Source organism: Acanthisitta chloris, unplaced genomic scaffold (genome assembly GCF_000695815.1).
Source record: "Acanthisitta chloris isolate BGI_N310 unplaced genomic scaffold, ASM69581v1 scaffold22090, whole genome shotgun sequence".
Classification (NCBI taxonomy): domain Eukaryota; kingdom Metazoa; phylum Chordata; class Aves; order Passeriformes; family Acanthisittidae; genus Acanthisitta; species Acanthisitta chloris.
This window is the reverse complement of record NW_008653598.1, coordinates 1-12,116: the sequence shown is the minus strand read 5'-3', so window position 1 is coordinate 12,116 and position 12,116 is coordinate 1. Positions and strand designations below refer to the sequence as shown.

The 12,116-nt window shown below is 36.4% G+C and overlaps 1 protein-coding gene across 1 annotated transcript; it reads left to right on the top strand.

The window, feature by feature from the left end:
• Positions 1-2,259: 2,259 nt before the first annotated feature.
• LOC103808939 (nudC domain-containing protein 1-like) lies at positions 2,260-10,866 on the top strand (the record flags this gene model as incomplete). The annotated part of the gene is made up of 4 exons (XM_009081750.1): positions 2,260-2,443; positions 5,945-6,130; positions 8,434-8,641; positions 10,722-10,866. Coding segments are annotated over 4 exons (723 nt in total), but the record flags the coding sequence as incomplete, so codon positions are not given.
• Between the last annotated feature and the right edge of the window lie 1,250 nt (positions 10,867-12,116).

The following is a 12,116-nucleotide window of genomic DNA, read 5'->3' as shown; positions in this document are numbered from 1 at the left end:
TATATTTAAATCTGAAATTATTATCAGCCAAGCTAAAGGCTGCTTTCATCAGGAGATTTCTGGTCTGGGTGTGTTTTTCTCTGCAGATGTAATTGTACTTGAAATACCAATTAATTTGCCCCACTCTAAAAACACAACCACAGAGACTAGAATAAAACTTCAACAAAAGTGCTGCTTAAAGCTTTGATAAGTAACCCTGAGGGTTACCTGCAGAGCAGGTATAATGTAAGCAGCATTATTTCCATCTCTCTGGAAGGGAAATTCTTCATACTGTGCACTTAGCTCTGGGAAATTAGTGGAGCTTAAAATTTTTACTTAAAACTATTGGTCATAACTGAAGTATGTGTTGATGTTTTTCATCATTAAGTTCTTTACATAATTAATCCTTTTAAGGGAGTCTTGATAAGGAGCATTTTTTGTATACACCAATAATGGTGTTTGTTATCCTGCTTAGACACAACAAATATAATTAAGTTCATTTCTGCCTGAGCTGCAGTGAGTTTCATAATCATAGAATCGTAGAATTTAAGGGCTGGAATGGACCTTACAGATCATCTAGTCCCAACCCTCCCTGCCCTGGGCAGGGACACCTCCTCACTAGATCAGGTTGCACAAGGACTCATCCAACCTGGTCTTGAACACCACCAGGGCTGGGGCAGCCACCACATCCCTGTAGTTATGTTCTGTAGTTAGTTACTGTTTGTTTGTGAAAGACAAATCTGGTGTAAAGCACTCAGATTTTGTGTCTATTTTCTTTATTTTAGAGGGCAGCTTCCTAAGAAATCAAGGATGTTTTAGTACTGGCAGAAACTTAGGCATATATACTGAAGTGGAAGATTTCAGCATGATGGGTTAGCTCCTTTCACTACATTTCTTGAGAATTCAGTAAAGGAAATTGATCGTCATGTTCTTAGGATTCTTTTTACTTAATACCAGCTCATTTTTATTCTGTTCTGTGTGAGAATACATAAATAAGTTACATTGGAGTTAGTTGTCAGTGTAACAAAACCATGAGATTTCTATGTTGAAGATGTCACCATTTAAATTGACTTCTTGAGTATGTAGAGGACACGTTGGTTTACAGTCATGTTAATATCCCAACCCCATAAATCCTCAAACCTGATCAGGTTTCAATAACAACAGCTGAATTGAGCCTATATTCATTTAACCACTGCAGCTTGAATTAATCGTAATTTATTTGTTTATTTGTTCTTTCATTTTCAGGTGTTAATTTTCTAGAAAATAATGTTTCTTTTTTTCGCTGCTGTTTGGATTCATTTTGTTTTTATCTTCTTGGGCTTTTTGCCAAATGAGTACTTTTTTGAGAAAAGCTGAAATACATAATTTCTAGAATTAAAACTTCCACCTATAGGTATCAAATGCTGAATGTCTTGTGCTAGAAGACATGGAGTCCTTATGTATGGAATTCATGAAATAATTTTGATTTCCTAATTAATGAAATTTCATGTTCACAGTGGTGTTTATTAGCCTTTCAGTATAACAGGAATATTTACGTATTCTGCTTACTTAGTCGCATTCAAATATTGGATGGATTTTCCAATCCATATACATAAATAAAAATTCAAAACCTTCTAACCTTACCTTCTTTTAAACATGATATTATACTCCTTCATTTCATTATAGCTTTTTGTTTCTTACCTTCACAGTACTTCGTAGAGAAGGAAAATGGCATTTCTTTGCAAAGATAGTAACTAAATAAAGGCACCTCCCCCTCCCCTTATGTTAAGCAAACACTGGCAGTGATGTTCTGGACCTTTTCATCTTCATGTTTGCACATGCCAAGTTCTACAAAGATTTTCAGAATGTTGGCATGTCTAGAGAAGTAGTGACAGCCTTGGGGAAATGCCTCCATTTTCATCCTGAGACTTTCCCCAGCTGATATGCAGTGTTTATGGATCCTGTTGAGCTCATTAGTTGTTGTACCTCTACTTGTTGTAGTAGTAAACATCCATAATGCAGATGGGTTTGGGGATCTTTGTGCTTTGTTTAATGGGTCCTTATAATGATTGTGTAATAGAAACAATAATAATTAAAAGCATTTCACAACAGTAGTTTCATAGCCATGGAAGGAGGAACCACAAGTGTATGACATTGATGGATTCATGTTGGCAGAGAGGTTTGTGGGAAGCAAAACTGTTGCTGGTTTGACATTCACTGACGCCCTACACTGCTTTCTGAGAAAGAGCAAGGCTTCCAGGTTTAACTGTCTTAACTTGTTACTACTTTTTTGTCTTCTAGATTGTGTTTAATGAAGAGCTAGGAAGTCCATTTATTATAGCACACAGTGTTTCATTCGTTAAATCTGATACACATTCAGTAGCTGTGTTGCTGCTTAGGGTAGAAAAAGATGAATTGGACACAAAAGGAAGTGGATTTCATATTACCCTGGAGTGGGTTACAATTGCAGAGATAAGCAAAGAAGGTAAGTGGTTTACATTTATATTATTGGTGAGTAAAGTTTAAAAAAATTAAGTCATGCTTTTATTCTTTGTCTTAGAAGATGCTTTTCCACAGGTTCTCATACTTCCTTTGCCCAAAACTTCAGCTTAGATTTTAGATAGGTAATTTTTTCCTAAATTTTGAGGTCAGGTTATTGGTTGTAGACCTAAATTCTGACAGACATTTGGAAAACAGGAAGAAGTAAGGTTTTATACATGTGTGGTATAGATAATTAAGAAAACAAAATAGAACTTTATTTAGATGTTATGAAATGCACTTTCTGTTTAGCTTGATCTTGTGAAATCAGGGTTACACAGAACTATTTCTAACCAGTGTTTGTTGTACTTTGCAAAATGTTGTACAACTGGATACAGGTCTTTGGTTATGGGGGGGATTGTTGTTGTTTCTTTAGCTTCCATTTAATGATGCAGTGAGATTAGAATTAGTATGAGATAAATATAAGACCTGTAGCATAAAAAGTAAAAACTGCATATTCTAGGTTTTCCTACAATAAGCGTACGAAATTATTGCATTAATTTTAGACCAACATATCAAAACCACATTGTTAGTGTATTAATACTTCCTATTTAATATATTATCCTAATAAAGTTTAGGAAATACTACTTTATGTGTTCAATATGACCATATATATACTTACACTAAATATCATGATTTACATAAGGGATACAAGGCCCTGTGCTTCCCTGTTTGATTTTAAGATGTGTGGGTTAAATTAATCTACCTTCTTGAGAAGATTGTGATATGCTCTCACTCATTATCTTCCAATAAGTATAGTTTTGATGCTGACAGAAACAAAATCTTTAACTACTAAAGCAGTTGATTGCAAACTCTGATGTTACTAGCCAAATGTTCCTCAATCTCCTACATGCATAGTCTGGATAGGATAGAACTGAACAGAATAAATTATTTCAATTGGAAGTGACCTGCAGTGTCATAGTCCAACTGCCTGACCAATTCAGGGTTGACCAAAAGTTAAAGTGTATTATTAAGGGCATTGCCCATATGCCTCTTAAACACTGACTAGGTTGGGGCATCAACCACCTCTCCAGGAAGCCTGTTGCAGTGTTTGACCACCCTCTCAGGAAAGAAATGCTTCCTAATGTTCAGTTTGACCTCATCTGGTGCAGCTTTGAACCATTCCCAGACATCCTGTCCCTGGATACCAGGAAGAAGAGTTCAGCATCTCCCTCTCTACTTCACCTTCTCAGGAAGGCCATAGAGAGCAATGTGGAGGCCCCTCAGACTCATTTTCTCCAAACTAGTCAAGCCCCAAATCGTCACATTCTCTTCATAGGATACATTCCTTCCAGCCCTTTGACCATTATGTTGTCTGCTGTTAAAACATTGGATGATGGAAATATTTCTAAGAGATCCGGAAAGCCACATGAGATTGGCTTATGCTGTTGTGGTCAGCTCAACAAGCGAAAGAAACCTCTGAACATTCCTGGTTATAACTTAGAAGAAAAACTTACAGTCAGTTAGAGATGTAAATAACAAGATTCAAAGCAAACTTTAATTGTGAAGAGAGAATAAGTTTTGATTTCATTTAAATAAACATCTTGCAAATCAGATTGATGTATGAACCAGTCTCAAAGATAAAGGCTGTTTTGAGAAATTAGAGTGCTTTACATCCTTTTTCATCAGGAGTCAATTGCCATGCTTAACTTCTCTTGAAACTCTGCCTGTGGGTGCAGTTTATCAAATCAGACTGTAGTAAAAGTAAGTCGTTAATCAACAAGCCATTTCTTAATTTACCAAAATCCATGCTTCATCAAAGCAAAGCCTTAAAACAGTTATTTCTCTTGACACCAACAACTATGGGAGTCTCTGCCATGTCTGGTTGGTTAGACAAAGTGATCATACCCATCAGTATTGTATTACCAAAGAACAAAAAAATGGAAGCATGAAAATGCAGCAGTCTGGAGGCAGTGGTTAGGTCTGTTCACATCTTGTGTGGTACTTCAGAGGACTGTAACAAAGGTGTATCCTTTCAAATTTTGTTGTTTTCTTTAGTTAACCAAAGTTTTAGGAATCCTTGCTGTAAAAGCTTGAAATTAAAAACCACCATGATGCCTTATGAGCCTTAGAAAATATTACCTTTTTAGCTTTCTTCTGACCTTCTCTACAGGAAAAATCCTTTAGTATAAACTTACTCAAAAGATCATGAAGACGTCATTAAAAAATTCTGAAGTATCAATGATTGATTAAAAATATTCTCAAAAAGGCTTTGTCAGACAAGGGCAAGTTGAGGTTGTAATACCTTTTAACAAGTGAGAAAATACTGTGGGAAAGACATGCAAAAAATTTGATATGTTTCAGTGGGCAGTTATATTCAGTCACTTAAAATACAGCTTATTCACGGAGTCACAGAATAATCAGTTGAAAGGGACCCTTGAGGATCATCTAGTCCAACTCCTGGCCCTGCACAAGACATCGCTGATAATCACACCATGTGCCTGAGAGCATTGTCCTAATGCTGTTTGAACTCTCTCAGTCTTGGTGCTGTGACCACTTCCCTGAGGAGCCTGTTCCGGTGCCTCACCACCCTCTGGTAGAAGAACCATTTTTAAATATCCAGCCTAAACCTCCCTTGATGTAACTTCAGACCATTCCCTCAGGTCCTGTCACTGGTTGCCAGAGAGAAGAGATCAGTGCCTGCCCCTCCACTTCCTTTTGTGAGGAAGTTGTATACAGTGATGAGGTTTCCCCTCAGTCTCCTCCAGGCAGAGGAGACCTAGTGACCTCAGCCATTCCTCATATGGCTTCCCCTCAAGGTCCTTCACTGTTGTTGTTGCCCTCCTTTGGACACTCTCCAATAACTTAATATTTGTCTTATATTGTAGTGCCCAAAACTGCACACAATATTCAAGGTAAGGCTGGACCAGCACAGAGTAGAGAGGCACAATCACCTCCGCTGACCGGCTGGTAATGCCTTGCCTGATGCACCCCAGAACACTGTTGGTTGGCCCTCCTGGCTGCCAGGGCACATTGTTGACTCATACTCAACTTGCCATCAACAAGGACCCCTCAGTCCCTTTCCATGGCACTACTTTCCAGCATCTCATTCCCCAGTCTGTACATACAGCCAGGGTTACCCCATGCCACGTGCAGAATCCAGCACTTGCCCTCGTTAAACTTCACTGAGTGGCTAACTTCCTACTGCAAGGGACATGCTCTTTTTGATCATGCATCTAAGCCAAAGTAATTTGTTAATGTTGAAAATTATATTACCCTGTTGCTTGGAGTCTTCTGATTATATAGATATCTTACTCTGTCTCTTACTAAAATGGTTGAATCTCTTTGATTAATGCTGCCCTCCTTCCCCCCCAACCAAAACCTTTAAGAAAGAGTTGGGCTTTAATTAACACCATTAAGTACCAGAATTACATTATACTAATCTTCATTCCACTTCTTGCTTAGCAAAGAAAATAACATTACTAGGTTTTTTTATTTTATCTTACAGGTAATCAAAGGTATGAAATCATTAAAAGGAGAGTTTTACAAGGAAAGTCAGTCCCCCATTATGCAGCAATAGAGCCAAGTGGAGATGGTCTCATGATTGTTTCCCACAAACCATTCAAATTTATGCAAAATGAAGGCGAAAAATTAGAAGAAAATGATGATGCAGAAGTATCGAATGAAAAGAAAGGTAAGACTTACCTGGCAGGTTGTGATAGGCTGCTCTCTTCTTTGGCTTAGAAAATATCTTGTCAGTTTAGTATTTGTTTGGAGACTCTAGCAATAAATGTTTGTTTTGCTATCTGTCTTCTGCACAGATTGGCTTTTTTTTTAATTTGCTTTTACTGTGAGAAGTTTTATTGTGCATAAACCTATATGAGGTGATTTTTGGGTAGGAGACACTTGAAGAATTTTTTTGTCTTAGGGAAAAGGATGTTTTGCAAACAGAATTATATGAAGCATTTGTTACTAGTTGGATTGCTGACACCTAAATTTAGGCATCTGGCTGAAATACTCAAATTACACAGTGCCAGAGTCCTTCCTAGATGGGTGAGGAGCACTGAACCCCCCCAAACTGTTGTTAATCAGAAAGCTTTTCATATGTAATTTACTCTTTCTAAAATTTAAAAAATAATTTAAATAAAACTTTTTCTTTTGAAAGAATAAGAATCCTGTAAAATATTATCTTTTCTCCAGTGGGAAAGCAGTTCAGAAAAAATAATAACTTCAACAAAAGGCATCCATCCTCATTTTCTTCACAATCAAAACAAAACTAAGCATGCAGAAACCTGTTAATAGAGTTGTTTATTCTTAAGTTTCAGTGAGCCCTGTAATATATATGTATATAGTTATGTTGTATTATTTTAGATTTGATTTTTGCATCTGAATATGAGGCATTGGTTAATGAACAAATCCTACCTGAATGATACTAGCACAATCTTTGTCAATGGTATGAGAATCTATTTGGAAAACAATGAAGAAAGATCAGATTTCTGGAATGTGCACGTAGTGATAACTGACCTTGTACATGTCATTGTATTAAGAATAGTCCATACATATAAATCTTGAGAGAAATCAGTTCTTCAGTGCACTGAGCATAATATGCTATGCAGTTGTCACCTGAATTAGATAGTTCAGTGCTTGAAGGATTTTAGGAGCTTCAGTTGTGGCTAGGTGTGATTAAAAGAAAACACAGTAAAGAGCACTCTCTGGCTCTTAACAGATAATTTCATGCATGTTTGTGCACGTACAGTGTTGCCCAGAAATCTGTAATGTGTGAAATACTGTTTGCAGCAATACTTTTAGAAAACTTCTGGTGACACAAAAGTCTAATGGTAAAGAAGGTACTGAAACCTGAACTCCTAGTTGAGAGGGAAATCTAATACCTCCTTAAGAGAGAATTTGTCTTTTGCTAAACTTAATGTAGGCACTGATTTTAGTTGCATGTTTATATAACGTTGCAGGCAAAATAGACTTAATGTCAGATACAATCTGTGTCAGTGTTTAGAAGTTTGAAGGCTGTCATGTCTCAGATACTAATAGTTTCTGGGAAGTATAGTTGTAGCACCTGTGACTGATCCTTTGCAAACAGGAAATTTGTGGCAATGGGCAGCAGTGCAAGAGTCCTTCCAGTGTCACAGTTGCTGGAATGAGCCTTAGGTCAATGAAATCTTGTGTTGTGTTCTGACAACTTGAGAGCTTCCAAAGGCAGCCCATACTTTACTTTCCCCTCAAAATAGAAAGGTAACTTATTCAAGATTGCTCTTTAGAAAATGTATCATCCATATTTGTATTTTCTGTGACCAGCTGTGCACTACTCAGTCATGCTGTCATAGCTTTCCTTTTGTATAAACATTTCTCTTAAAGGGCACTTCTTCTAGCAGTGTAATAATCAAGATAAACATCAGACAGATTCTAGAGCCAGGAGCAAAAGTCAATCGGTACCTCTGGGCAGGCAGTTTTAGATCATCTCCATTAGCCAAGGCAGATTAAAACTGCTTGGTCTTCTAAAATAATTTCTGTTGAATAGTCAGAGTGGCTTCTGGAAAAATACATTTAAAAAAATGTTCAGATCTCTAAATGGCATGAATGGCTCTGAATCTTCTGAGCATGCAATAGCTTGTCAGTACCACTGTACCCGATGTCTCTTCAACCAAATTATTAATCATTAAAGTTTCAGTGTACTTAAGTACATTTTGGTTACCAATTTTGTAATACTACAGTAAACTTAAGAGTAATAGTTAATGCCCACTGTATAACTATCAGCATATTTGAGTACAGACAAATTACTTTCCCAATGAGGGACATAAATGAACTTGACTGCTAAAAAAGTTTTTCTCCATTTTATGTTCAGAATATATTTTGTGGAAATTGTTCGGAGTAAATTTCCACTCTTTTCACGAACTTCTATTCCATGTATGCCAGCATTACATGCTGTGGAACCCAGTAATCCTTGTGATCTAGTTTGTTTTTTCTGCATGTTTCCAATTGTAGACCCTCTCTATTACTGGCAGCAGACTGAAGACGATGTGACAATAACAGTTCACCTGCCTCAAGACATCACTAAAGATGACATTAAAGTACATTTTTCCCCTGATAACATACGTGTTACACTGAAAGACCAGCCTCCCTTGATGGAAGGAAAGCTCTATTCCTCTGTGGACCATGAAAGCTGCACATGGATAATTAGAGAGAACAAAAGGTATCGTAGGTTTTTTAGTTTTCCTGTTGATAGGAACTGATTTCCAAGGATGTACTGTATCTGACTTTTGGCCGCTCTGGAAACAGACTCATTTAATGCTACACCCCAAATCCCTTCATGCATGAATGAATGAAATGCAGTATGTGCATTATGAAAAACAGTTAACTGATCCACAGTTTAATGATGTTCTTTGTACCCTAAGCCCATATTACCTGTAAAAGTACCTTGGAATTTTTACAGCTTCTCATCTGTTGCACTGGTGGGTTTCTGTTTGACTGCCTGAGGGAGTGGGATACAGGATGAAAAGTGAATCTTTTTTTAACAGCCTATCTCTGCTACTCCTTTTAAGTACATATACTGGAAATATAGGTATAGAAGATATTTGTGCTGGTTTTTTGACTTCAAATGATTTAAGACTGTGAGCTGCAGCTGTTAGGTGTTGCTGTATCAGTGCCCAATACTCTCTGACCAAGTTCTCTTAAATATTCCATGCATGTAGAGTGTCATGATCAAATTTACATATTTGAAGACAGTTGCTGTTACACAGGTTTGCTAACTTAGCAGAAGGATAAAATAAATACTGAAAAGTTGATAGACATGTAAGTTACAGTTTAAAAAACACAGCGATTTCAGCGTGCGGTTTAGTCACAAACCAACGTGGTTCCCATGATCACTCTCTATAATATGCTCACCATCACAGTGCTGGGCAGCTCCAGCTCATTTTTCTCTTCCAGATTCTTTTGTCTTTTCATACTCTGCCTGGGCTGAGCCACATATTCCCTCACCCATGCTGGTCTGGCTAACACAGGGATATACGGAGGCTCTTAGAACAAACTCAAAGAGAAACATCTACACCATCAGTTGATCCACTGAACAGCTGATAGCTGTTTATTGCAAACAAAGGTTGTCCTTTGTGTTGAGATAAGGTTGACTTTTTACAGGCCCAAAAGGTTAACTGTAAAAGACAGTAATTCTCCAGAAGAATAAGAGGGAGTAATATTTGTATATGGATTATAATAATAATGTATATTAAAATATGACTTTGTGGGTTTTGGTTATTAGGTATCATACTGAGAAATAACTGTGTAACTCACTATTTTTATTGTTCAGTCATGTGAGTGACATTGCATGAATCTCAGGCTTCTGCTTTAATGAGAAATAGTATTTACATATTTCAAAGTACTAAGTTGCAGTCGGTTCTCAATGTTGGTACTGCAGTGCCAACTTTTTAACTTTCTGTTAAAAGTCTAAACCTTGCTTGAAATATCTTTTGTCAAAGTTTGCTATTTCTAATACCAGTGTAATTGCTTCAGAAACTGATTCAGAATTCGCCGAATAGTTATTAGACGGTTTTCGGTCAGGAATAGTCTTCATTGCTGGAGACTGTGTAAGTGTGTCTAAAAGGTGAATATAATAAAACTATTTTATTGTTATATCTATGTATTGATCTAACACAGTATTTAAATGCAATTGCTGCATTGCCACATCGGGTAAGTGTCTTCTTTTCTGTTTAGTTAGTTAGTTATTCCTAATAGTTTATGGTTATACTGGGTTCTCACTGTTGTTGTGTTTTTTTACCAGTTACAGAAATCTTAGCTCTTCTGAGATATGATTTTAGATTGGCAGTATAGATAATTAACTGTTGTGGTGTTTCTGAGGTCTATAAAATACAAATATTTTTGTCCTAGGTGTTACATAAAGGTAGTGCTCACTACTTGGGTTTCAAATGAACCTCTGTAGTAAAATTCTGTCAGTCTTTGAACAGATTGCTTTGCAAGTGATCTCCTGCCATATCTGAAATATTTTAATGAGACTGCTTCAGGGGAAACTACATTTACATTGCAAGCCCTGAGGTTTGTGCTTAGGCTTTTAGAAATCATGTCCTTGGACTGTTTTTCTTTAGAATATTTTCTGTTAGTTTATTTTATAATCTGAATGCTAATGGTTTCTGTTATGTGATTTTCATTATTAATTCTGTTTGAAGATAAGTGCTCAAATCTACATTTAGAGATTTCTAACTCACTGATAAATGGATGCAGTGTTTTCATGTGCTACTCTTTGCCTTCTATTTGCATTTTAGTTTGGAAGTTACTCTAATTAAGAAAAACGAGGGACCCCAGTGGCCAGAGCTAATAGTTGGTGACACAAGGGGGGAATTCATTATGGACTCTTCCCGATGCTCGGAAATAGCTGAAAGCCTGATGCATCTTACCTCTGAAGTCATGGTAAGGAGTCAAAATCAAACACTTAAATTTCTTGTACATTTGCATGTTGTCTTTTCTTGATAGCCTAATTTGCACTTCATTGACCTTGCTCATCAGTTCATTTAGTAGTCAGACTCCTAACTACATTTATTTTTAATTGAAACTTGACAAACTGATTGCACCAGAGTCGTGTATATACTTTGAACAGTAATATCACCTGCAAGGGAGGCTGAATTTAGCTTACATGATAGTGTCGGTGCATCAGAATAGAAGCCAGATTTAACATTGCAAATAAATTTTGTTCCCACCACTTAGGATGTGGCAGTTTGTGTTAAAGCAGATGATTTAAGTGGTTTCGAAATATGTCTGCTTCTTTATTAATAGGTTAGCAACACTTTTATACTGGTGTCCTAGGGATACTGTACTTGACTTACAGAGTGTGAGTCTAAATGGCATTTTTAAAAGGAAAATTTAGGAAACCATAATCATGACTCATGAATTTTCTGGCATTATTGTTAAACAGAGAGTCTACATAAAACAAAATGAAGTGCAAGTTTTAGCTGCTCTTTGCTTGATACTTCCCCATTTGATTTAATTAGAAAATGGCATCTCATGTAAAACTTGTGAAGTGTGATTCCCTATGGTTATGATATATTAAGTTTATGTTATTACTTTTTTTAATAAGGCTGAGAAGTGTTATTAAAATAAATTCTGTTTAATACTCCAAATTGACTTCTCTCCTTTCACCCTCACTGAGCAAGATGCTGTAGTGCATCTTTTGACCATAGATGTATCAGGAACCTCAAATTTCTTTTCTTTTGTAACTCATACTGAGCTCAGAGTGATGATTTTTTTATTATAAGTTTTTGTTAACTTTCAATAAATTTAAATACATGTTAATAAGTTAAAATTATTATTAGCAAAGCTAGAAGGAAACATGTATTTGGAGCTGGTTACGAAATTAAGAATTTCTTAATAGCATTTTTGATGGCAACCTGAAACAATCTTACACTGATGTACACTTACTAAATGTGCCTAGGTTTTCAGGGTTGTATACTTTTCCTAGAGAAGGGAATATGTTGTCCATGTTTTAGGGGCTTATGTACCTTTCCTCAGATTGAAATAGATTTTGTTGTCCCTGCCATTTGTTCTATCATCCACAACAGAAATAACTATTGATTTTGAATAAATACATAACAGCTTAATCTTTCAGTATGTATGGATATGCAAATGAGTCTTCCTGTTCTCTTGATTTTCTTCATTATGGAAAG